The sequence below is a fragment of the Octopus bimaculoides genome, chromosome 11 (genome assembly GCF_046866305.1).
Source record: "Octopus bimaculoides isolate indiv1 chromosome 11, ASM4686630v1, whole genome shotgun sequence".
In the NCBI taxonomy this organism is placed as follows: Eukaryota; Metazoa; Mollusca; class Cephalopoda; order Octopoda; family Octopodidae; genus Octopus; species Octopus bimaculoides.
In genome coordinates, this window is record NC_142938.1 from 8,349,761 (window position 1) to 8,377,557 (window position 27,797).

The 27,797-nt window shown below is 34.6% G+C and overlaps 1 protein-coding gene across 6 annotated transcripts; it reads left to right on the top strand.

The window, feature by feature from the left end:
- The first annotated feature begins 810 nt into the window (after positions 1 to 810).
- LOC106880885 (uncharacterized) lies at positions 811 to 27,160 on the top strand. 6 transcript variants are annotated; one of them, XR_016243581.1, is made up of 16 exons: positions 811 to 1,014; positions 2,953 to 3,069; positions 3,576 to 4,810; positions 6,030 to 6,160; positions 6,768 to 6,894; positions 7,110 to 7,209; positions 8,240 to 8,388; positions 8,918 to 9,188; positions 10,372 to 10,479; positions 11,017 to 11,101; positions 11,920 to 12,021; positions 13,584 to 13,715; positions 13,828 to 13,914; positions 14,344 to 14,519; positions 15,776 to 16,013; positions 16,348 to 27,160. XR_016243581.1 is itself a non-coding variant. In XM_089359390.1 (15 exons), exons 1-15 carry the CDS (start codon positions 919 to 921, stop codon positions 15,914 to 15,916), a joined length of 3,057 nt encoding a protein of 1,018 aa, XP_089215516.1. In that variant the 5' UTR covers positions 811 to 918; the 3' UTR covers positions 15,917 to 27,160. The 6 variants fall into 6 exon arrangements, 3 of the variants coding, with proteins under 3 accessions (XP_089215516.1, XP_089215517.1, XP_089215518.1); XR_016243582.1 differs by having other exon boundaries at positions 17,834 to 27,160; XR_016243583.1 differs by lacking the exon at positions 811 to 1,014 and adding an exon at positions 1,108 to 1,175.
- The last annotated feature ends 637 nt before the right edge of the window (positions 27,161 to 27,797 follow it).

Genomic DNA, 27,797 nt, shown 5'->3' on the forward strand with positions numbered 1-27,797 from the left:
TAAAGACTCTTTTGGAGCCACTATCTTAACAGGCATGAGAAGCCAGAGGATATTTTAAGAACGAAGACGACTGTTCAAACCCCGCCTATATCTGAGGTGGACTTTATTCAAAAGTTTGATTCATGAGTACTGAACAACAACGGTAACAAATATTGTATGTTGTAAGGATCAATTACTATTTTTGCGACCGAGTTTTAATTTTCGGGTGGAACTTTGAGATATTAATCTCACCAATATCTACAGTAGGCGAATCGCCTTAAAAATATTTCGAATACATCTTGGACATTGCACATACCACTTTCCTTCACATGTCACTTATAGTGTGTTGATTCTTCCGAGAAAGCATTCTTGGTGAAACTTGCCTCCGCTTTTCTTCCCCACTGTTTTTATAATCTAAACTGAATATTATCTATATTAATTCACCTCTCACGATCCTCCTATTCTTATAAAGAAAAGTTGTGAACATCATCTCATCTACACTGCCTCTACTTCCTTAAATCTGTTCAAGTAATCAATTAAAAAAACAGAAACAATTTTTTTTAAATGTAGAAAAAAATTATTAACCCATGAATGAAACTCATTGAATACTGCCTTGTCCATTGTACCAATGTTCAAATATAGTCTTCTGCTTCTCCTAACTTGCGTTGTCACCCACATCTCCCAAACTACTGTGCCACGTTTTTCAGAACCTTGAGAATTTCTGAATTCTTTTTCTTTAGATTTGCATTATTCTGAAACTGTACATATATCTGTTACTTTCTAGATATTTACAATAGATAATTTCTATATAATAATTCGAATTAAACTTAATCACAACCTTATATACTTATCTTAATTCTCCTGAATGTCAGATTATCAATTAAGTAGTAATTATTTTCGTTGAACACCGCTTGATTTTCATACGTAAACAAGATAAAAATGAAGAATGAGAAACATGTTTTATGGTTTATTTTAATTTGCGGTTGGCTTTTATGTTCATTAAAAGCCTCCAAAAGCAAAAAGAAAGAAATTATGGTTAGTACTTTACTCGGTAATTTTCAACGAAATCAAATAATATCTATTTCAGTGTTAAACATATTTCAATGATTCAGTGTTGTCTCATTCATCGTGATTTTGGAGATGGCGCACCATAGCAGACAGCTAGAAACGACCTTTTATACCATTTATTTCGTTCGGTGCTTCTCACTTTTGAATTACAATTTTCTTAGTTTTAATCTATGCATTCTTTCACGCTAGTTTCTTTAAAACAATGTTTCAGAATCCTACTGAATCGCGATAATAAACTGTGTTCCTCTTTTCGTAATCAAACACGGACGCTATACCAAAGAAACCTGTCCAATGTTTTCGAAATTTGTTTTTAACTAAAATCATAAAACGAACAGTTCCTTCTATTTTATTTCTTATTTTATACTACAAAACATTTACTCTGATTACCCATTGTTTTTATTATTTGTATTTTTTTTTCTTTTACTATTTTAGTGGGGTCAACCGGTATTTTGGGGGAGTGAAATATTTACCTAGAATATCTCTAAATTTCTTTATTTATCTATTATATTTGTTCCCATACTGATTTAGATAAATTTTATACTTGATTAATATTTCATATTCGAAGATTTTATACATCTTCAATTCTATTGCAGTTTAACTCCATTCTGGCAAATTTACTTTTTCATGTTCCTAAAGAAAACTTGTAGTTCTTTTCTTTATAGAAAACAACTGATTTTGGAGGAAAAGATTTGTATATTTTAAACAAGAACTATATGAAGTTAATCTTTTCACCATGGGAATTGTGTCAACAGTTTTAATCTTCGCAGGTTCTTCTCGTGTTGAGAATGAAAAGTGAATCAGCTCCTTTCAACAATATAGGCTACGATATACATCGAATGAACGTTGATAGAAAATTATTGCAAACTCTGGATTTAACAGTGGAAGCTAAAATTCTTCCATAGGTTTGCATGTTTATTATTGACTACAAAACTGTCCAAATTAATAAGGCACACCGTCTTTCTCGTGTGTGCATGAGACTAAATTTGTTTTTTTTAATTAACATATGGCGTTCATACTCAACTTGGTATCTCTGATATATATTGGGGTTTTTGTTTGATTGAGAATGACCGCAGAGTCCATTTTGCTATGGATTTGGTGTATGGCAGAATGAAACGTCTCTACTTTCTGTTGGTTTCGTCTAGTTCTTCCTGAAAGAATTGATTCAAATGCCTTTGCGATCGTACGTTTTTTTCAAACTGGAACAAACGTGTCTTAGACAATTGTGTTAAAACTGTATTTAAAATATCTCTTATCGATGGTACTTGTCTGAAAAGGTAGGGGCGATAGAACTGAAGGCCTTAATGATTGAAGACAGGTTTTTTAAAAGAGATTTATGATTGCTTGGTTTGAGGTTTCTTGAAGGTTTTTTTTCCCCATTTAATTACATTCCTATTATGTCCCTTTTTCCATTGCCACATCTAGGCTCAATACAGTGTTTATTCATTTTTTATTTCTTAGTCCAATCCACGCCAGCCTGGAAAACAGATATTAAATGATGATGATAATTCCAAAGAATTATAATACCTAGGTTAAAATAAATAATGCTTTGTTTTAGTTGTTACAAATCATTTGGGGGTTTGGGGAGTTGTACCTGTCTTGCAAGTGACTTCATCTGAAACAATGTGTTGGAACTGAAGCACCTACATCATGAAAGAGCTATTCTAGCCATTTAATAACACACTAAGCTGTTAAATTTAGTTCCTGAAGTGTTAGAATTTTCATTGCACAACTCTGACGTAGTTCCATGAAATTGCAGTTATAAGTCGTAAGACAAATTTGTGAGGGCAATGATTTTTTTTTTTTTAATTTTGGTATAAAAAAAAAAGAGGTTTTAGTTATTACAGAATCATGGTTAAGTTTTCATTCTAATCAGTTTTGTTTATTTTATTTTATTTTTTTTTCCAGAAATTATTTGACTTTATTGAAAATGAAAAGAATTCAATTTCAAAACAAAAGGCTAGTTGCTCTCTCAACTCACCAAGCTTGAAGTCAGTAGCGCACCTAAGACTCCTGGAACCACAGGTATGTTTTTTTTGTGTTTTATTTTTGTTAACAAAACTATTAACTGGATTTATGTCATAGAAATTAAGAAACGTCAAGACATGAAATAAATCATTTTTAACAGGTTAACTTGAAGTAGATAAATAAAAAACAGCATTTAGAATATTGGGTTAAAAAAAATTCATACACACTATTATTTGTAGTTTAATCTACATCAAGTTACACCATTAAAACGATTTATCAATTGGATTATTTTGAAAGATTAAATGGATAGATTGTATTTTGTTTGATTAAAATTTATGAATATGATATTCCATTTTTAAAGAGAAAAAAAAAAGGAAAGAAATATATAGACCGTAGAACTATTTTATTTGAATACTGTTTGAATATTGTTTCATATCTCATTCTGTCACATCAATTCTTGTTACATGAATTTGTTTTATATAGTTCTAATCCAGGAATAAAAGCCAATACTTTCAGCATTGGTAACATCTAAACTTTTTGTTTCTTTTTGATTATCTCTTCAGAATGAAAATACTTTCCTTTGTTATTTAAAGTTCTTGGAAAATAATCCTAATGATGGTTTCGTCTGGTCTGCTTTGGGCCATCTTTATTTACAAAAACCACAACCCCAGACCACACAAGCAAACTTTTGTTTTAAACAAGCTGTAAAACAATCTACTAAAAATAGTCTCTCTGTCAATGAATGGTATTATATCGGTCCTTTTGTCATTGGGAAAATGGAACTGGACGGAGATCCTTTGGCTGCCTATGGTGGCATCCGTAATGTTTCATTATATCGTTTGAAAAAAAATATTAAATATTTTTCTGAAATTGTTCCTAATGGGGAAGTCAAATGGAAAGTTTATCGACATTTAGGAGAATCCTTGATCCGAATTTCTCCTGAATTAGAATGGAATGATTTGGTTGGATCTCTTGGTTCTATGGGTATCACTGAATGGCAAGGTTGGATTATTGGTGAGTTTGCTATCAACGAAAAAGAACAAACAGTTATTATTCAATGCCATGGACTTACTACTGCCTATGTAGATAAAATTCCAATTGTCGGAGATGTCTATCATCGAGATCAGCTTATGTTCAGCATTACCCTCACACGCGGAATCCATACACTTTATGCAAAATTACGTGCTAAAGTAAACGCAAATTTTAAATGTGTTTTCAAGACAGTTAGTACAAGTTTTGATATACTTTCTCCAACAATGGTACCTGATCTAGTCGATGGTTATTTGTTCAGTCAATATCTAAGTATTCCTGTGATTAATTTCCTGGGCAACAAATGGTTAAAGAATATTGGAGTTTCTCTCAAGAGTCAATCTTACGGTCAGCCAATTACTTTGGAATTGGTTGATAAACGGAATATAGCTCCTGGTCAAATTCTTGGACTAATCATTTCCATCACTTCTCCTCATAATCGTCTCACAAATGGCTGTTATTCAACAGGGATCGATTTGGTTCTGGAAATTTCTACATCAGAAGGTAGCATGGAATCTGCACCAATAAATCTTCGGTGTCGAAAACTTAATCAGTCTTTTCTATTTTCGTTCATTGATCATGATGGTTCTGTCCAACAAGGAGCTGCTATCGCACCGATTTCTAAATGTGTCTCAAAGCTTTGCCCGGTCCTTCTCACTCTTCATGGAACTTCTGTACCAGCACAAAACCAGGCAGACAGTTACAAAAGAATGGTTGGAAAAGATTTTGAATTTGGATTTGACACAATCTGGCTTTTGGCACCAACAAGGTAAATATATTATTTGGATGTAACTCTTCACAAAGGTAAAAAAAACACACTAAGAGCACAATAAAACATATAATAAAGTACAGATCTTATATTGCACTGACAGTTCAATATACCAAGTCAGATGGTATTTCATTATGTGTTGTATTGTACTCTTCTTGTTATGTATTATTATTATTATTATTATTATTATTACTGGAAGGCAGCGAGCTGGCAGAATCATTAGCACGCTGGACAAAATGCTTAGTGATATTTTGCCCATCGCTTCGTTCTGAGATCAAATTTGGCCGAGGTTGACTTTGCCTTTCATCCTTTCAGAGTTGATAAATTAAGTACCAGTTGTGTACTGGGGTCGATGTAATGGACTACCCCCTCCCCCAAATTTCAGGCCTTGTGCCTATAGTAGATAGGACTATTATTATTATTATTATTATTATTATTATTATTATTATTATTATTATCATCATCATTATCATTGTTATTATTATCATTAAGGTGGCGAGTTGGCAGAATAAGTACCAGTTGAGTACTGGGGTCAATGTAATCGACTATACCCCTCCCCCAAATTTCAGGCCTTGTACCTATATTAGAAAAGATTATTATTTATCTTCTCCATGCTCCATATCTCATTTAAAAACAATTAGTAGGGTCTTATTGGTCACTGATTTCATTCAGGCATTTTGAAAAACAAGCTAATTTTTAAATTGCATCTTTTGGGGACATTTATGTTTGTGCTTTGAAGTGCATTTACCTGTGACTTTTCAAGGTACGTAAGTGCGTGCAAGTGTGGTTATGTGGTTAAGAAGCTTGCTTCCCAAATGTGTAGGATTGGGTTCAGTCCCACTGTGTGATACCTTGGACAAGTGTCTTCTATTATGGTCCTAGGCCGATCGATGCCTTATGAGTAGATTTGATTGACAGAAACTGAATGAAGCATATCATGTGTGTGTTTGTGTGTATGTACATGCGGGTTTGTACCCTTATCTATTTGATTTTTGCAAATGAGCATCATCATTGTTTATGTGAAAAATGTATCTAGCCATGGACAGTATTATCATACTTGGAAACAAATTAGCGTTGGCAACAGGAAGGGCACCTGGCCGTAGAAAAATCTGCCTTACCAACAAATTGTCTGACCAATTCAGGCATGGAACAGCAGACATTAAATGATGTTGATGATGATGATGTATAATTATACTTATCTTTATTTTTATTTTCACAGGCATGGAGCACACAACTGGGAAGGGCCTGGTGCTCTGACTGCTATGACAGCCCTTGAAAAACTGCGTATCCTTGTCCAGTCAGCAGATTGGATAGAAAACAAAGTTGCAGCTGACCATGTGATTTTTTCAGGCATGTTACAATGTTAAAATAATTTTCTGAATTAAACATGCAATATTTATTTAAAGATTTGCCAAGAAGTTTTGAGTAAATGTGGCTGTGTATTAAGAATTTTGCTTCCCAACCACATGGTTCCAGGTTCAGTCCCTCTGTGTGGCACCTTGGGCAAGTGTCTTCTACTATAGCCTTGGGCCGACCAAAACCTTGCAAGTGAATTTGAAAGATGCTGGCCAGATAGGAAGCTCCAATTGTCTGTTTTATTTTCACAGGCATGTAGCTCATAACTTGTCACTGGCACAGATGCTTTATATGTGGCACCAGCACAGGTACTTTATATGTGACACAAGCACAAGTACTTTATATGTGGCACCAGCACAGGTATTTATATGTGGCACTGGCACAAGTGCTTTATATGTGGCACTGGTACAGGTGCTCCTTACGTGGCAATGGTATGGGTGCATTTTACATGACACCTGTGTAGTTCACAATTGAGCAGACCATGTATCTCAGATCAATGACAAATGAATCCGTGTTAAACTAGGATAAATGTAATACGTTTGTTTCTTATTTCTACTTTCTCATGTTAACAATACTGATAATGCCATTCACTGCTCTTCAGGTCATTCAATGGGTGGTCATGGAGCATGGCACCTTGCTACTCACTTTCCTGACCGTGCCCTAGCTGTAGTCTCCCTCGCAGGATGGATCAAGAAAGAAGAATACGGGGACAGTAATCTGTTTTTCAGGTTTGTTTCAGAAATTGTTTTTTCATCTCTTTCACAGTAAAAACATGGCTGTGTGGTTAAGAAGCCTGCTTTGTAACCACAATACAACACATAATAAAATACCATCTGACATGGTTTATTGAACTGTCAGTGCAACATAAAATGGGGTTTCTCACAAACCCCATCCGAAATTGTTTGTAGAAAGCCAAAAATGATAGTATTATCTTATATTTCAGACATGATATTTCAGCAAGCCACACAGATCCATCTGTCAAAGCAATAATGGAAGCTGCTATTGCAGAAAATGATGCTGACAGACATGTTTCAAATCTTAAGGTAACTGTTCAATCCACTCCACAATATATTCCACAATTGCTTATTATTTCCACTATGTCTGCATATACAAGTGATAAGTTGATAATGAATTGCAATCTCTGTGAATATTGTTGGTATTTTGTTATTTTTAGAGTGAGATTTAAGATGGCTATAGAGTTTACCATTTAGTTTACCACAGAATTTTTATGTATGATCTCATATATATCATAGAAAAATGATATTTTATAATTATTGGGTAAGAAATTTGTTGCACATCCACATGATTTGGGATTCAGTACTTCTGTGTGGTACCTTGTGCAAGCGTCTTTTATTATAGCTCTGGGCTGACCAAAGTCTTGTGAATGGATTTGATAAACAGAAACTGAAAGAAGCCTGATATATATATATACATTTTCAAAATGTAACTACATGTGGATTGCTTTTTTTCTCCGTTTTCCTTTTCTCTTGGACTTTCCTGATTCCTGTTTCTGAAGAAGAGCTTTGCTTGAAACGTAAAACTACCTATCTTTCCTTCCCTGAGCATCTGTTAATACTTTGCATGTACTATGTCCTCGCATTGTTGCTTTTTTCTTGTGTTTTTTCTTCATTTTTGGGGGGCTTTATTTATTTATGTATGTATATATGTATGTATTTGTGTGTGTAATGTGTGTGTTACTATCTCCTTGCCTTGACTTCAAATGATAGTTGGAAATGAGTGCCATTGTTATGTAAGTGATGTCTGTTTCTAATCTTACATGAAAGAACTCTATGTTATATATGCATGCAATAAGCTTCTTTCAGTTTCTATGTATCAAATCCACTCACAAGGCTTCACTCATCTATAGTAGAAGTCCCTCGCCCAAGGTGCCACACACTGGAATTGAACCTGAAACCATGTGGTAAGGAGGCAGATTTCCTAATTTTGATAGAAACTGAATATCCTTTATTGTAATTAAACAAAATAATCTCTTTCTTGAAAATGTATTGTTATATTTTTCATTAATTTATTAATTAATTAACTAATTGGCTTGTTTTGTTTTTCAATCAAAAGGGAATTCCAGTGTTAGCAAGAATTGGAGAAAATGATAGAACTGTCCACCCCTATTTCGTAAGGCGGATGTTTCGATTGATTTCAGAACTGAAGACAGCCATCAATTATACAGAACTCTCAGGCAAGGAGCATTGGTGGTGGGATACTTGGTGAGTCAAGAAGGGAAATCAAAGAAAAACACTGGTTTTTTTTCTCTATTATTGTTTTTTTTCTTTACTCTTCTTTCAACCCTTTCCCTTCCTAACATCAAATCACACACAAACATTCTATCAATTTTACATTCAAACTGGCCATATTTGGTCTCTCGTGCCTAACAATGGTATCGTTGAACTCTTGAAGCTACAAAATAGTGCATGCTTAATTCAAAATAATATGAATAAATGAGCATTATATTTGACAGAGTAATGTGAATGCTAAAGGGTTTTAAATGTTTAGGTTTTGGCTTATATTCCATCTCCTGTAAGATAAAAATCTCGTTCTTCCTGTTCTTTTAGATGTTATGATGTTTGGTGCTATTTACATGTCACTGGCACAGTATTTTTAAAACGATATTGTAGGGTAGGTGTAAGAGGCCAGATCTGTCTGGTCTGATTTTAAAATAAGTGGAATATTTTGGTCAGATATGGCCAGTTTAAATGCTAAAGGGTTAATCATGCCGTTTTCTTCAACATTTTGCAGGTCTGTCAATGACGGAGGTGCTGTGCATGACCAACAGTTGAGGTCATTTGCACAGAAACACGGTGGCATCCCAGAGTTCAGTAAAAGCTCAGGAAGCTGTAGTGTTGACAAAGAGCATTGCTCTAGTGGTAATCAGTATTCAATCACTGCTTCTCAACGTCCAGTCGATGGCCATCATACTCTGGTGACACTTAACCCTGCTTTCGGAGAATCTATCCATGGTATTTGTGTCCTGCAACAAATTACACCTTTCCGAACAACCACCATAGATGTAAGTAAACAAATATATTAACTCCTTTAAGTCTGTAAAGTAAATATCATTGTCATCATCATCATCATCATCGTCGTCGTTATCGTCATCATCTGCCCAGGCAACTTACCTGAACAAATGCAACTCTCCCATGCCAGGTATCCTAATTGAGCAATACACCATAAGCATCTCGCTTGCGTTTTAGTCATATTGGTCTTTTTCTAACTGAAATATCTCATCTGTGCACAGATGATGATAGTGGTTAGCTAACTGAACTGATTCATCTTGCCCATTGATCATTTGGTGTCTGTTCACCTGCTCAGCATCTAATGATATTTACCATTAATTCAATAAATTCATTTGCTGAAGTAGTTCACATCATCCATCATGCTGCAGTCACCTGACTTCAATGAACCCTGACTCGGGTGGCTCACATGTTAATTAACTCAAAACTAGTACCCTGACAGATGCTACTACTCTGGGTCAGGGTAGATCCGGGAATAATAGTTAATAAGATGTGGTTCCACACTCCTCAAAAACCTAGAGCTCTTATACTAGGGCCCCATTATTGGATGCAGTTTAAAGTCATATCCAGGGCATAGAATATATTGCCTCCATTAATTTTCAGGCTCAGCACAATTTTCGATTTTTAATCAACATTGTGGTGATTAAATTTTTGCATACTAGTGTACAGACACCAAATTAATTTGTTAAAATTGGTTGCAATTAACATCCCTTAGTAAAAAGCACTCAGTCCACTCTGTGGGGTGTTTGGTGTTAGGAAGGGCATCCAGCCATAAAGACCATGCCAAAACAGACACAATAACCTGGTGTAGTCTTCTACCTGGCTGGCTCCTGTCAAACCGTCCAACCCATGCCAGCATAGAAGACAGACGTTAAATGATGACGATGACGATGAAGTTATATGAAATATGTAGAATTCTGAAAAATATCCCACTATCAAAAATGAGTTAATCCTTTTCAAGCCAACCTACTTGTGACTACCCTTGGTTCTGTGATACAAACTTCTTGTTTTACACGGATCTAAATTAAAACCTTCCTTTGAAATTTCATGTTAATTTCTTTTTAATAACCACCAGTTTAATAATGACTTATTTCACAAAAAAAAAAATTTTTTTTCTAAATGCTACAGTTTTTCACATTCTAACTTGAATTCAATCAATATTTCTTTGTCATTGGAAAGATCCATCAAACTGGCGACTCTATTCAACTGCAAACATCAAATGTTGCTAAATTCCAGCTTGTAAAAAGTTCAAACCGAGCAATAAACTGGACATCGGTTAATGTTGTTGTAAGTATGGTTATGATACTTTACTGTCTGAAATATAATAAGTTCTTATATATCATCATCATCATCATCATCATCATCGTCGTCGTTGTCATGGTTTAATGTCCGCTTTCCATGCTGGCATGGGTTGAACAATTTGACTGAGGACTGCTGAGCCAGGAGGCTGCACCAGGCTCCAATCTGATCTGGCAGTGTTTCTACAGCTGGATGCCCTTCCTAATGCCAACCCTTTGTCTGTCCTTGTTTGTCCCCTCTATGTTTAGCCCCTTGTGGGCAATAAAGAAATAAGAACTGAGGCCTTGTCAAGCCTTCCTCCACAACTCATCTTCTGTTTTCTTCACTTAAGTACTGGGGTTGATTTGTTCAACTAAACCTGTCAATACAGTGCCCTGGCATAGCTGTAGTCCAATAACTAAAGCATGTAAAAAGGAAAATAAAAGACCTGTATAAACTGCTTTAAGGTCTCACTTTATAATATAATTTCTGACTGGATTTCATTTTTCTATGTTACTGTTTATGTTTTGTTTATTTTTGTTTTAGGTTGATACTGACTTCACTGTTCCTCCAACCTCAGTGCACACTATGATGAACACACCTGATAAAGAACACCTGTGCAGATCTGAAGGTTAATTGACATATATATATATATATATATATATATATACAGTGATATCTCACAGTACAAGTTTAATTCATTCCGTGACTGAACTCGTCTTATGATTTACTTGTTTTACAAATCAATTTTCCCCATTGAAGTTAACTAAAATGTAATTAATCTGTTCCAGCCCCCCAAAACCACTCGAAAATAATTTTTTATGGGTTTTAAAACAGAAAAGTTGTAGTTACAAGTAAAATGACAATTATAAAAAAGAGAATGTAAAAGAAATATGTAAATTGGTTTTATTAATTGAATTACCTTAAAGATGGGACGACTTGTGTTCTCATACTGTGGATTTCTGCTTGTACTTCATGACAAAAATTCGCACGAGTCTCGGCTCGTACAGTTGATTACTCGTACAATGGTGCACTCGTACTGTAAGGTTCTACTGTATATGTATTTGCACACACACACATTTAGAGTGGACTGACTGAAATAAAAAGGAGTTCCCCACACCATGATAGAAATTAGTATTTTATTTTGGCTGAGTCTGTCTTTTGTTTGTTTGAATTTCACCTGTAGATGCACAGAATCATCAGGCTAGTTGTGACTGAAGATCCTGTAAATATACAGGTGAAACTCAGAGACTGGCTTAACCCAAATAACATGAGGGGCTGTGTGGTAAGTAGCTTCCTTATCAACCACATGGTTCCGGGTTCAGTCCCACTGCATGGCACCATGAGCAAGTGCCTTCTACTATAGCCTAGGGCCGACCAAAAAAAAAAAAAAATCAAAGTTTATTATTATTATTATTATTATTGTTATTTATATTGTTGTCATTGAAGGTGAATGGTCTATATGTACCGAAAACAAGGAAACTAGCCGAGACTATCGTAACTATGGGCCTGCAAGACGTGTAGCTGAAAAACCCTTCTTGATAGTAACTGGTATGTCTTAGATTTTCTTACTTTCATATCAATGTAGTTTTTATTTTCAGTTTTTGCAAGTTCTTCCTTGGTCTTGTCAGTAATGGATGCTCAATCACAATGATGGATGCTATCTCTAGCGGTCAAGCATCCATCATTGACAAGACCAATGAAGGTTGGAGTCATGTGATCATGTGATCTCGGTGCTGGAGATGGTGGGGATTTATCTCTCCGTTAGCAATACAAACAAGAGTGTGTTTTGCACCATACTTGAATCTGTTCTGATATTACCATACATCACATTTCTGTTGGGCATATTATTACTGTATCACATTTATCACATATCTATATATATATATATCTTATTTTTGTTTAGTATTGTGAGTCTTCCAACTATACTGTCTATCTTAAATTGCCATGCTTTATCATATTTCTGAAGCACACTTCATCATCACCATCATTTAAGATCCATTACCCATGCTGGCATGGGCTGGACGGTTTGACCAGGGCTGGTAAGCTGAGGGGCTGCACCAGACTCCAGTCCATTTTGGCATGGTTTCTACGGCTGGATGCCCTTCCTGTCACCAACCACTCCAAGTGTGTAATGGGTCCTTTTACGTGCCAATGGCATGGGTGCCAGTTGCGTGACACCAGTATCTGCCATGACTACAATTTCACTTGGCTTGATAGGTCTTCTTCTCAAGCACAGCATATTGCCAAAGGTCTCACTTATTTGTCATGGTCACCATGAGGCTCAACATTTGACAGGTGCATTTCATGTACCACTGGCATGGGTGCCAGTTGCCTTTGTGAAGCCCGACGCTTGAAGGTGCTTTTTACATGCCACCAGCACAAGTGCCATTTACTTGGGACCGGCATAATTGTCTGTTAGGAAGAAATATGTTCTTGTTGTTAACAGATACAAATTCTCATCTTGGTGTTACCATTATCTTCCCAGTTCTATAGTATCAATAATCTATCTCCTCAATAAACAGATAAACATTTTATTATTGAGGTGATTTTTGGTTTTATATAACTTATTTAAATCATTAACTCTTTTGATGTAAGCCCACCTAAAACCATCCATGATTCACCATCATCATTTAACGTCCATTTTCCATGCTGGCATGGGTGAGACGGTTTGACTGGAACTGGTAAGCTGGAGAGCTGCACCAGGTTCCAGTCTGATTTGGCATGGTTTCTGCGACTGGACACCCTTCCTAATGCCAACCACTCCAAGTGTGTAATAGGTGGTTTTTATGTGCCTTCAGTGTGGGTGTCATTTACATGACACCGACAACGGTCATGACTACAATTTCACAGGTGCCAAATGCAAATTCTTGTTTTAAAGTAACCTAAATTAAACTTTCTATCAAAATTTCATATTAATTTATGTTCCAAACACCATCAAAATTCTTCATTATTTCCAAAATTAATTGAAACAAAAGCATTGCATGTGAACAGAAATATGGTCATGAAAGGGTTTAGTCTGTTTTTATTCCTGATTTAAAAATTTAAAAGCGATTAATAAAAAAAAACAACCTATTTCAGACATGTTTCAATTTAGTATGTTTTAATTTCAGGTACTTTAGGTTCTGTAGTTACTAACCAAATACTTCTACAACTTGCTGTATATATTTCCAACCACTTCTGGCTTTCATCAGATACTTCAGCAGCCATTGTTAAAGATACTGAAGTACCGCTAGAAAAACTAAGTAAGTTAAGCTGTTTCAATCCTAATCAAAATATGTTATCTTTCTCCTACTTTAAAGAAATTGTATATATTATGAGTAATCTTATCTTATTAATGATATATATTCATTTCAGAGAAAAGAAACCTCATAATCATAGGTGGCCCTAAAGAAAACAGCTTAACATCTGAATTTCTTAAAAAAATACCTATAAACATTGAAGGTAATGATATTTCATATTTTTTTCTTGCATCACCAGTTGTAGAGTACGAAACTCTTAATCTTGGGGTTGTGGGTTTGAGCCCCATGTTGAGCAAATACTTTGTAACCGTTTAGCATTTAAACAGGCCATTTCAGGCCCAAATATTCCACTTATTTTGTGTTGAAACCAACCGGATCCAGGTTCTCGGGATTCTTCTTGGTGATGTTCTAATTACATTTCTGTGATATTGGAGCTGTGATCACTCAATGCAGAGAAATAGCAGCTTGACCTGGAGAGACTCCCTCCTCCACAGATGGCCTTACCTTTGCAGGAACCCCATTTCAACTTCTTGTATTCATGATTGTATTCATTTGGTCATTACCATAATTTTAAAAGAACATGCAAATGTATACTGCTGCTATTTCCACCTTGTTATCTCTTATTCTACAGATAATAAAATTATTTTGGAGAAATGCAGATTCAAGTCTTTGCGATCAGGAATCTTGTCTTTGGTACCAAATGGAGGAGACAACTTGGCGTTGTTATTGATGGGTCAGTCTTTTGAAGGATTACTTGATATTGTTTCTCTGGCAACGCCTACTATACCACCAATGTGTAGGTCTCCCGTAAGTCTGTTGTTTTATTCTTCATCCCAATAACATTATTGCAAATACCTCTTTACTGTCTTTTTATTTATTTCCAATCTAATTCCTGCTAGTGCCAACCATCACTGGTTTACCAGTTCTAGTGAGTGTTCTTGATGTCATAGTCTTATTTGATATTATTGAAGTGTGTGTGTGTGTGTGTGTGTGTAAGGGAGCTCTTTAATCCTAGTGGACAATCATTCTAGTACTGGTGACACATTAAAATGTATTGTTAGCAAACAATTACCAACTTTCTGAAGCCAGGATTTGAAATCGAAACCACAGTTTCAAGCTAGTTATTGGCTAATTGTTCTCATTTTTTTTGCACTAAGAGATTAGCATGACAAAACAGTGGGCAATATTTTTTCTATTGTGTGTATATCAGACAACAAAGAATCGTGACAATAGGAGTTGCTGCTTTTGAACAGGCCTGTCCATCCCATACCTATATAGACAAGCAAATATATAAAACAATATGCGTTCATGCTTCTATTACTGGTATTGCTCTGGGACTGATTACCAAAAATTTGTTCTGTTTATTTTATCTGTTCTCTATTCAGCTGCCAAATATGGCCTTCCAGCAGCAACCCTATCCAGCTAGGGATTGACCACTCTCCAGCGGCTTCACATAGCTGTCTGACTTGAGCCTAAAGCCGTGTTCAAAAATGTGGAGATTGAAATCTGGCAAGCAAATGCAGTAAGAATGTCTGCTGTGTCCTTTCCTGCTAAATTTGACATACATTATTGTCAAATTTAGCCTGGACACCCTGTAAAAAGAAAGAAAAATTTTTAAATGTTTATTATGATACATCATCATCATCATCTCTCCACTTTCCTTGCTGGCATAGGTTGGACGGTTTGACAGAAACTGGCTAAGCAAGACTGTACCAGGCTTCTGTGTCTGTTTTGACATAGTTTTTACGACTGGATGCCATTCCTAACACCAACCATTCTGCAGGGTGGTCTGAGTACTTTACACATCACAAATGAAGTCAGTTTAGACCTGGTTTTTACAGCTGGATACCCTTCCAAATGCCAACCACTTTACAGTGTCAACTGGATGTTTTTACCATTGCACCAGCACTGGCAGGGTCACCAAGTAACTTGCAAGACAAAGAGCCTTTGAGAGGGAAGGGGGAATTGGCAGAAGTGACTTTGTGCATGTTTTTTTTTTAAATGTCTCCTTAAAAATTATTTGAGATAAGTTTCTTTTTTTTTCTTTTTTTTCTCTATTTCAGTTTTCTAATCTCATCCCTGATTTTGTGATAACGGGTCCTTCTTTTCCTCTGAAAGGCCCAGGTGGATTTCTTTGCACTGGTTTTTGGGGCAATGGATGGGAATTTAGGGCAGACATATCTTCATGTTCATGTCATGCATAGGAAATAATGGCTTTCACATCTTCCTTTCAACACATCTCAGAATTATGTTGAAGATTATGAAATTAAATTTTTCTTTTTTTTTTCATAATTTATTTTTGTAAGTATTCTTTCTTATTTTCTTAATTTTTCCTTTCTTCCTTCTGTTTTTCTTATCTTTCTGTATTGACATTTATTTCCTTTCTTGAATTATATTACATTGAAGAAGAAAAAAAAACCCTACTGTTTCAGTCTACCAATTTCCTAACACACACACACACACACACACACACATGTACATATACACACACATACACATTTATATATATACACATATATATATGTATGTATATGTTACATACATATATATGAACACACACACACATGGCCACAGCAAGATGGCTGAAATCTGTAAAACAGTACAAAAAAATTTTCTTTTATATTTTTACATTCAGTGGATGGGAGGACCGAACAGATGTTAAGACGAAGCTGTGAAATGAAATATTCATGATAACAGAATTCCATTCCTTGTTCAAAATTATTATTTTTATGTAATTATTCAATTGTTTCCTGATATATTCCATTATTTCAACTTTAAGATATTAAAGCCAACTGTTTTCATTGGATTATCATAGATTATCTTCACCATTTTCATGCTGCTGAGTTTTTGGCAGAATTGTTAGCACACCAGACAACTGGCTTAGCAGCGTTCCTTCCAGCTTTACGTTTTTTTGTGTTCAAATTCTGCTGAGGTCAACTTTGCCTCTCATCCTTTTGGGGGTTGATAAAATAAGTACCAGTTGAGCACTGGGGTCAATGTAATTGACCAGACCCATTTCCCCAAAATTTCAGGCCTTGTGCCTATTGTAGAAATAATTATTTTCACCATTTACTGCTGGTTCAACTTGTTCAATGAGTTATTTTTCAAAGCATGTTTGTAAGTTTTCGTTAACGTATTCTCTTTATTCCTATCATCCTGGTTTACTATTTCTCTTAAGGTACTTTTGGGGATACACAACAGTCAGGAGGATTAAAGTTGTAAGTTACTGTCTGGCTAAGAATGTCATGAATTTAAAATCTCACTTGCTATAACCAGTATATAGTATCGTCATTGTCATCGTCATCATCATCATCATCATCATCATCATCTAATATCTGTCTTCCATGCTGGAATGAGTTGGAAGTTTTGGTGGGAGCAGGCAAGCCAGAGGGCTGCACCAAGCTCCACTGTCTGTTTTGGTATGGTTTCCACAGCTGAATGCCCTTCCTAATGCCAACCATGTTACAGAGGGCACCAAGTGCTTTTTACGTGGCACCAGCACCAGCAAGGTGTCTGCTTTGGTATGGTTTTTACAGCCGGATGCCCTTCCAAACACCAACCACTTTACAGTGTGGACCAGATGTGTCCTCAGATAAAATCAAGTACTCTGCTTACCTCAGTCTGCTCAAATCAGAACAGGTACAACACTCAGTTTAGTTGACTGAATGGCTGGTTGGAGGAAAAGTATCCATTGAAAAGGAAATTCTTCCACAATTCATATGTAAATGACTAAATTTGCAAAGCAATCCTCTCCATAACAATGTAAAAATACATGTACCACCATAGCAATAGTAGTAGTAGTAGCTGCAATAGTAATAGTAGTTGTAATAATGATGATAATAATTGATAATGAAAATGCTAAAACAAAAGCCTCAGTGGTAACAGCAGCAGCAGCAGTAGTAGCAGCAGCAGCAGCAGCAGCAGCAGTAGTAGTAGTAGTAGTAGTAGTAGTAGTAGTAGTAGTAGTAGTAGTAGTAGCAGCAGCAGCAATAATAATCAAAACTGTGGAGAGGTAGAAACAATAGAGTACCATGATAAAATGTCTTATAGTATTTAGTTCTACCTGTTTACATTTTTAGTTCAAATCCCACCACTATCAATTTTGCCTTCTTTCCTTCCAGGGTCAATATTCAGAAACTGGGATTGATGATTAAATTGACTACACTTTTTTTTTGTTCCCTCCCCACATAATTTGTGGCCTTCTGCTGATGTTAGAAATCACCATTATTTTTCATTACTTAAATAACAACGACAACACAAATTGCATCATTTTGAGACAAATATTTGCTGATGACCACATGGTCATCTTTAAATAAACAAAGGCAGACAATAATGCCCTTACACAACAGGAGACATGTTGCAAATCATCTACAATTGGGGGTGGATATTTACTTCCAAATGAAATAAGAGAATCTCTCTCTTAAAAATACTTGTGTAACTATGACAATGTTTAAGAAAAAAAAACAACAACAATTGAATTCTATGATTATAAAAAGAAGCTTTTTAAAAATATATCACAAAGATACATTCCAGAAGATGCAAAACATTAATTGATATAATTTGTTTTTAACTATCGAACTTGAAGTAGATAAAGCTATAAGTATTAACATGTAGAATATTGGGTTGAAAAACTTGTAAGGTTGAAATTATTGGGTTGAAAAACCTCTTGGATAGAAAAACGTCAAAGGCTACCCATGGGACATGAACTCACATCTTCAGTAAATGTGACAGATGTTCTATCATGGGATCAAAGCAATCCTTTAAAATTCTTTATTCATTACAAAAGCTTTGTTCTTATAAATGAGGAATGTGTGTTGTTTACATTGTAAGAATTTAGAATCTTCAAGAGATGTGAGTTCATGAGTTTGTTTTTAACTGTGGAACTCAAAGTAGAGAATCTATAAATAATAGATGTTGGCGCAGCTATGTGCATAGGCAAAGGCACAGCTGCGTGGTAAGAAGTTTGCTTCCCAACCTTCCAACCACATGGTCCTAGATTCAGTCCCATTGTGCAGTACCTTGGGCAAGTGTCTTCCACTATAGCCTCGGGCTGACCAAAGCATTGTGAGTGGATTTGGTAGATGGAAACTGTAAAGAAGCCCATCATATATATATATATATATATATATATTTTGTTGATCTTACCTTCACAGACTGTGTGTGTGTGTATGTGTTTGTCCCCCATAATTTAGCAGTTTGGCAAAAGAGACCAATAGAATAAGTACCAGGCTTTAAAAAATAACCACCCATGGGGTTGATTCATTTTACTAAAACTTCTTTAAGGCGATGCTCCAGCATGGCCACAGTCAAATGACTGAAACAAGTAAAAGAGTAAAAGAGTAAAAGAGTATTTCGCATCTCTTGAAGTTGTTAAATTCTTATAACATAGTTGTTAATAGACGTATTTTAATGTACAGAATATGGGTAGTATTATATGTAAGGTCGATACTCAGGTATTTCAAGCAGCTACCTCCATGCCAAGGGTCTACTTGAGAAGAGCTGATCGGTGGCTACACAACCATGAGAGTATCAAACATACGCAACATCAGAAAAATAAATATCATAATACTACATACACAAACAAATACTAAAAGAACATTCGCTTGTCAACGAGAGAGCCTCTATCTGTTGCTTCCTAGAAATGATAGCCAAATCTCCCTCCAATTGTTCACTACCATCTTGTCTTTAAAAAAAAAAAAATGAAAAACACATCGAATAATGTAGTCTTAGTACACTATATTTGAAGAAAAGATGGATGGGATGGGATGGGATGGTCATGGTTGGAATGCCTTTGATCACAGTTTGCTCAAGGGGCTCACCAACTACATCAATAAAACTCTAACAATCACAAACTTACAGAGAGAGTTCAAGAGTGAATGACAAATCACAATGGAAAATAAAATCACTGCACATTCAATTCCTTCTATGTAAGGATAAGTATATATATATATATATATATATATATATATATATATATATTCTCTTTTACTCTTTTACTGGTTTCATTTTGGGATCACCACTACTTTATTATCTCCCCTTCTTCCTAGCTCTCCTGTGTGACCCCTCTGCTGGGCAGTTGCCATATATCTCGTTTCATAACTGTTATCTCTGAAGAGCACAGGGTTACATAATTGGACTGTTATCTAAGACTCCATTGAACCCCTGGTGCGAGACCAATTGGTAAGATTGGCCATAATGGATATATAACACTTTACATTTGAATTAATACACACACACACACACTTGGATGGTAATGGATCAAGGTAGAGAGTAAGATTCCTTGATCTCCTGTTAGATTATGTGTGTTTGTATATATGTATATATATACATGTATATATATACATACATACAGAAAGATAGATATTACAAACACACAGTTACATACATACATACCTACATGCATGCATATGTCACATATTTGAATGTAAGCTTGCATGAAATATTATATAATCCATTAGTTAACCAATTTAATTAATTCCTTTTTGTTTATATAAATATATAATTAACTAGTTGAGTGAATGAAATCAGCCTGTGTTTCATGACTCACCTACTACATACACTCTTTCGTAAAAGCTTTCAAAAATATGATTGTGATAACTTGCAGAGCCATTGATGGATGATTGGCTTCAGCCTAAAAGAACTTGAGACTCTATAATTTCTGTTCAGATATCAATAATATTTACTAAGATACCAACAGAGAATGTTTTCTGTTAAGATGCCTAACTGTATTCAAGTGTGAGTATCTCTCTGCAGTTGAACATGCCTACTGTGGTAAAATGGTTGCTGTAGTAATTAGGGATACATGTATGAAGTAAGGCAAACATTCTTTGGTATTTGCAAATATTCAGACAAAGAGAGAAGAAAAAGAGTTAGCCATTTTGATATTTTCAAAATATCCTAAAAAGGATATAGCAAAGCTTACAGCATATAAAGGTTTTGATTTGCACTAAATTATTGAAGTATTGAAACTAGAAAAACTTCTGAGAAAATCTTCTAAAGATTATACCTCTTGGAAGTGTACATATTCTTAGCATAAAACAATATTTGTTGGTAAATACAAAGACAGGGAGAAAAAGAAACAGTATATGGTTACAAATAATGCAAAATACATACATGAATAGAATACATCAGTTCACTTTGGATCAGTTAATAAATTCATAATAAAAATTATTATATCGCATCAGTAACAATAACAATCCCATTACTGCCACCCCTCATTAACATTACAACTAATTATTTGACTGAACTCAATTCACATATTTTCATCATTATTTAATATAAATAAATCATTTGAGGTTTAGTTTGTGAAATGTAATTTATATCTTTTATACAATTTATATTTTCTGGAATGTACAAGTTGAAGCAAATTTGTGCATCATCATTGTTATAAATAATATAAATGTTGTATCCATATCTTAAAAATACGCACATATTTTTCATGATTTTTTTTTATAATGCAGATGTTGTTATCCTTTAAGAGAAAACTAACATCTTTATTAATACGTTTATAATCCTCACTTAAGTATGTGAATGTATAAAATAAGTATTATTGGGATATGTATGTAATGAATTTAGAGGGAAATATGATTTTTTTTTCTCTCTCTACCTCCTAACATGAAATCAATGAAACATTTAATATTTTAAAACTGTGCCTAATTAAGTCACATATCTAAATAAATAAACAAGCCTAAAATTTAATTGTTGTCATTTTTTTAATTATAGTAGCAATTATAAGGTAATTTTAATTACATTTGCAATCGTAAAATAATTTTAAAAGAAAGTTTCGTCAGTTTTCAGCTAAAGAAACATTTAAAATTTTAATTAATACAGGTACAACATTGACTTTTCCAAAACGTTTGGTTACAAAATCATTCCATACTACTGATTTTTCCAAACCAGGTGTGGTCACACTAAATTAAACAAATATTAAAATTTTCTTAAATAATTAAGTGAAATACAAGAAATGAATTTATTAGTGCTGTACTGTGCAAGATACTGTGAAATGCGGCCACCTGGTAAATTAGTCCAGTGGCCATGAGAATTTGAAGTTTCTGTTTGTAACTTATTGCAGATTATGAGAAGTTCTGAACCATTGGGGATTGGAATGTTAGTGTTGTACCTGTAATGAACATTTGTTCATATATAATAATATGAATTCTAAAGTTTTAATCAAATTCAGTTTAATTCAATTCTATTCAAAAATCACTTTACTATTCTAAAAATACTAAAAAAATATAGTTTAAATTTTTACAACAGATATTATGTTGCATTTTTTTGCCAAATATGCTTTTTTGCTTGTCAAATTTCTTAAGAAATATGTATTGCTCCTGCTTTTTTGATTCAATTATGGAAAAATATTAAATGCAACTGTCCTGACAAGTCAAGCAAATGTCTAAATTTTCAGAAGCATTAAATTTAAGAACCAACTAATTCTTTAGAACTATTCAACATTAAGGACTACAGATGAAAAAAAATATGGTAGTGTGATTTTCCAGAATATACAGTTTACAGCAGGTGTACTACTTTTACAGCTTAGACTGGTGAAGTTCAAAGGTCACTTTCAAATTTGTTTAAGTTTACTTTTGGGATATGTGAATATTTTATACAGCAATTATAATAAATTTGACTAAACACTCCTTTTCTTTTTCCATACATAATGTTGTAGAAAAGTTAGTGCATATTAAATACAAGAATGCTCTTTCAATTTTTTTATTAGTCTATTTTTCAAATATCTGTTACTGTATGAGTTTGTTTTTTGTTATTTTTTGTTTATTTAAAAAAAAATTTTTTTTTGTCCTGTGACAAAAGTGTTTGCTCAATGTATATAAGTATAATTATTAATTGCTACATCATTTTAGATGATTAACCTTTTCTGCACACAATAATTTCTTGTACATAGGCCAGTGAGCTGGCAGAAACGTTTGCATGCCAGGCAAAATGCTTAGCGGTATTTCATTTGTCTTTACGTTCTGAGTTCAAATTCTGCCAAGGTCAACTTTGCCTTTCATCCTTTCAGGGTCGATAAATTAAGTGCCAGTTGCGTACTGGTGTCGATCTAAATTTTGGGCCTTGTACCTAGAGTAAAAAAGAATAATTTCTTGTACATACATTAATCTCTTTCTGTACTAGTTTTTAAATGTGTGCATGCATAACTTTGCATGCAGAGGGAACAGTGCATGTCTCCTTGGATTTCATTGCCCATACTTACAGAAGTGCATTATTATATGAAAAAAAAAAATGGAAACTATCAGCATTTTCAGCCTCCACCTCCTCTATAAATATCACAAGTTATTGAACAAATATAAATACATAACATAGAATTAGTTTAACATTTTCAGCAGCAATGAATCTGTATAATTTGGTAGTTTTTATCACTTGAACCATTTCTGATATTAAAGTGGTCTGATGATCTGAACTGCTTACAGTTGTTATTTGTTGACCCACTGAAAGCAAATATCTATAACCTTGTTTCTGAAATATCAATTCCAAGTAACTGTTTGTTTAATTTTCAAGTCCAACTGCATCTTTTCCCAATAAATACAAAATCACCTAACTATTGAGGTGTAGATAATTCCAACATCAACATCTTGACGCCACCGGTTGTTTTAAACTCTTCAAAATCTGAAACCTAAATTCTATATTTCCATGATTCCGGTGTTGAAATAATAACAAGATTAAGTACTTGGATATACTAGGCCTTGAGATTTCAAACTTTTAAGAACCAGTAGCAGTATTTTAGTGTTTACAAACCTCATCTTCATACAGGTAGTTCTAACATAATTTGACACATTTTATAACCCACCCAATCATTTAGTTTTGAATTCAACAAATTTTATAAAGCATCCAATTGTTTAGCTCTGAACTTCTATATCTTTATTGCTTTGATGCATTGTACAATTCTGGCATAGGGTTTGATAGATCTATGTAATGTTCAATCCTTCCTGTTTCACCTGATCAGTAAGATACAATACTCTTAGGTCAGTCTTAACTACCATATTTGTCGATGTATAAGATAACATTTTTTTATAGTTTTAAATGTATCCCCAAATTGCCCTGCATCTAACATGGCTGTATTGTAGATGGGAGACTGAGTGTTGTAGGCTATGATGCCAGATGAGCTTGATCTGCTTGGTACAATAACCATTTGAGTCAAGCAAACCGTCTCCAGCACTCTCTGTACAACCTGAGAGGGCCTGTACTCCTCTGCTGTCGTTAAGTAGATTACTGGAACTGTGGCCATCCATGACTAGACTTTGGATGAATACTGGGGTGGTTTCCCATTGTCTTCTCCAAGGGTGTGAGGGTTTGAATTCAGAGACTAGAGAGCCGGAAGAAATACTGTAGAGCATTTCTGCTGATGTGCCAATAATTCTGCCACTCTCCCACCCACAGGGAACAACTTGAAATGAAGTGTTTTGCTCAAGAACACAACACACCACCTTGTCTAGGAAATGAACTCACAATCTGCCAGTCATGAGTGCAACACCCTATCCATTAGGCCATGTACTTTCACAATAATTGTTAGAAATAATAAAATATTGAAAACAATTCAAATTATCACAGTCTATAAAATTGCTTACAATATGTTGGCAGTTATGTGGTGAGCTCACATCATCTCATATCTCTTTCCTTGGCATATATAACCCGCATCTGATAGGCATCTTACATTATTTAATGACTGTGCTATCTTTAAGAAACATTTGATTTGTTTATTATCGGAATGAAAAGACAAAAAGGATGATAACAGAAACACAGCTTTGGTGCACGATCACCATAACACGAAACATCAAAGCCAGAAATGGGAGTTTCACATCCTGTCTAGCAATTCATCATCATCATCATCATCGTTTAACGTCCGCTTTCCATGCTAGCATGGGTTGGACGATTTGACTGAGGACTGGTGAAACCGGATGGCAACACCAGGCTCCAGTCTGATTTGGCAGAGTTTCTACAGCTGGATGCCCTTCCTAACGCCAACCACTCAGAGAGTGTAGTGGGTGCTTTTACGTGTCACCCGCACGAAAACGGCCACGCTCGAAATGGTGTCTTTTATGTGCCACCCGCACAAGCCAGTCCAGGGGCACTGGCAACGATCTCGCTCGAAAATCCTACAGGAGCCAGTCAGGCGGTACTGGCAACGGCCTCTCTTCACTAAAACATAAACAACTATTCAGTTGATCTGAAAGAAGATAAAGCTAAGATATTGTACTTTCATAACATAGTTTATGATAAATATATTGTGATATATACTTTATGCCAGTATCTGTCACAGCATTGTATGTACATGCAATGAATCATACTTTTTTTCCCTTACAAAACCACTTTAAAAATGACCTTTATATCCTACTTAATTTTAAGAATACCATAAAATGGGTTTTTGTCCCCGAGAAAGCATTTCATATAGACATAAAATGTTAAAAAGCACAAAATATCAGCACTATTTGTTTATACAAGCTTCCTCAGGACAAATACTGCAGTTTTCTCATCATAATATTAACATCTATTTCCATGCTGGCATGGGTTCAATGGTTTCACAGGAGCTGGTAAGGGCCAAGGACCACACCAGGCTCCATTGTCTGCTTTGGCATGGTTTCTATATCTGGATGCCCTTCCTAACACCAGTGACTTTACAAAGTGTACTGGGTCCTTTTTACATGGCACCAGTGCATTTTATTTTTTTTTTTTTTTTTGGTTTTCTTAAAGTACATCCATGTTAAGTATGATATATAGATTGCTATTTGGTATTAATACTGCTTCTATTACTCCTAACTAATGTTTCAATAAGTGTATGATCAAACATACCAAATTTGTTTTTCCACAAAGTATTCTTGTAAAATAAGGTGTGTGTCTTACATGCTGGCAAATACAGTAGTTGTTTGCAGGTCTTCCAAAGTCTGTCTTTGAAATAAATATTTCACTTTTACCAATTACTCATTCAACCATAAATCACATGTTCTTGGGTAAATGTCCGAATCAAGCCATCTCTATGAATATGTCCTTGATATTCAATCTTTATTGTTAAAATTGCATATCCAACAGATAACACGCAATACGATCCACTGCAATTGCTGTAGAACCTCAAAATATTGCTTGAAAGTTATTGGTATTCCATTGAATCTTTTACAAAAGAAATCCATAAAAAAAATTCTGTAATCCTTGAATTAGACATATTTTATTTCAATTTTCTTCTAACAAATATCACAGATATGTAATATTTTGAATTAACTGTAACTGTTTAATGTTTTCATGTCGCAGTCATTCATAAAGCCCAGGATTAAATATTTAGCCAGTAGTTCCTAAGTCTCATCCCTCAGTAAAATGGAGGGGCAAGGTTTGGTAGGGGGTTTAAGTTTAATATATCTGTAGACCTGAACAGGATTCTTTTTGTTTTTTTACACAGTTAAATACTAACACTATATTTTCTGGTTGATGAACACAAGACCATCATGTAACCTCGCATGAAAAGCACTGACCCCAAATCTGTATAACAAAGTGTTAGCTATAAATTATACATATATAAAAACACTTTTAAGATCTCTTCAATACCAAGCCAACCCAATCCCTATGTAAAAGAGAAGTGTAACGTATATATAAGAACTTTTAAATGGAAATTCATAAACCCTTTAATGCATTAAAGGATTTATGAATTTCCATCTAAAAGTTATTATTATTATTATTATTATATTAATCTTATGCTATAGTGGGACCTTCTCATAAAGTTACTCTGGAAGATGGAAACAATAAGCAATGGCCAGAATAAATAGCATGGAAGCTTTTTATGAACACACTCAAAAAACATTTTACACAAAGGATATATATATATATATATTAATAATCTAGAGAAGAACCACCATTGTGCAACTCACACGATGAAGGAGATCAGACACCATCAAGAAAAGCGTACTATACAAAATACTAGTTTTAAAATCTGAAAAACCCAGGGGAAAATTTGTAATACATAAAATCTAAAAAATATTGGACTAAAATATTTTTCATTATACAACTCAATTTGATATTAGTAAATTGTATTTCCTTGTAAGTTCGGATTTCATAATTCCCTAACATTATAATATATATATATATATATATCCACACCCACCCACATATGTGCAGATATTATTCTAAATAGTTAAATTTTGTTTCTTAAAAATTGAAAAGACCTCTGGGGTTTGTTTGTTTGTTTTTTTTAAACTTTTTTCTGCAAATTCTATATTTAGAGCTATCACTTTTGAGGACATTCATCACATTGTAATACCAAGGAGAATGTGTAAAATAAAAATATAAACAATACTCTTTATTTGCCGTTATAAAAATTTTATGTTGTTCTTATTGTTATTCAAGTTTTCAACTCTCACTTCTTTCTTCCTCTGTCATTTAATATGACTACAATCATTGTCAAAATGTACCTCTAAGTAAGATTGTTGAAATAAAACATGGAATTATTTATATATTGTTTGTTCACTAGTTATTATTAAATGTTTTTCTTCCTTTGTTTTTTGTGGAAAATCAGTCATCACCATCTACTGGTGCTTCTCCTATACTGGCATAGGTTGAGTCGATATGAACTGGTGTGCCAGGGATCTACACCGAGTCCTAATGCCTGCTTTAGCATGGTTCCTACAGCTGGATGCCCTTCCTAATGCCATCCACTTCACAGTGTGTACTGGGTGTTTGTGGCCCTAGCACTTGAGGGTTCACCAAGTAACTCACAAGACAAGACTCACACAACTGAGTGGGGTATAGTATTGAGGGACATGAAAATTTGACAGAGGGGTCAGTTTTGAGAGTCCTAAAAGCAGCAAGATGGGAGAGAGAAGCTCAAGTTGCCCTTGATATATCTACATATGGAAAAGAAAAGCAAAAAATAGACAACCTACTTCTACCAACATTTCCCTATGCTAGAAAGACACAGAAGAGTACTGTAAAACTCCAAGGATTCTGAGAGCATACTGGCAAGACCGCAAAACCAATCAAGACATTCTAATGAGGGCCAATACAAGACCAATTAGCGAAATCATCACAGAATGAAGATTAAATCTATCAGGTCACATACTCCAGTTAGCAGAACAACTTCCAAATGGATAT

What these genes read in the sequence shown, in the direction of transcription:
- LOC106880885 (XM_089359390.1), top strand. Translation starts at nt 919, where the DNA reads ATGAAGAATGAGAAACATGTTTTATGGTTTATTTTAATTTGCGGTTGG. An exon ending in GACAGTAATCTGTTTTTCAG is followed by an intron (nt 6,895 to 7,109) that starts GTTTGTTTCAGA and finishes CTTATATTTCAG; the next exon opens with ACATGATATTTCAGCAAGCC. An exon ending in GGACATCGGTTAATGTTGTT is followed by an intron (nt 10,480 to 11,016) that starts GTAAGTATGGTT and finishes TTTTTGTTTTAG; the next exon opens with GTTGATACTGACTTCACTGT.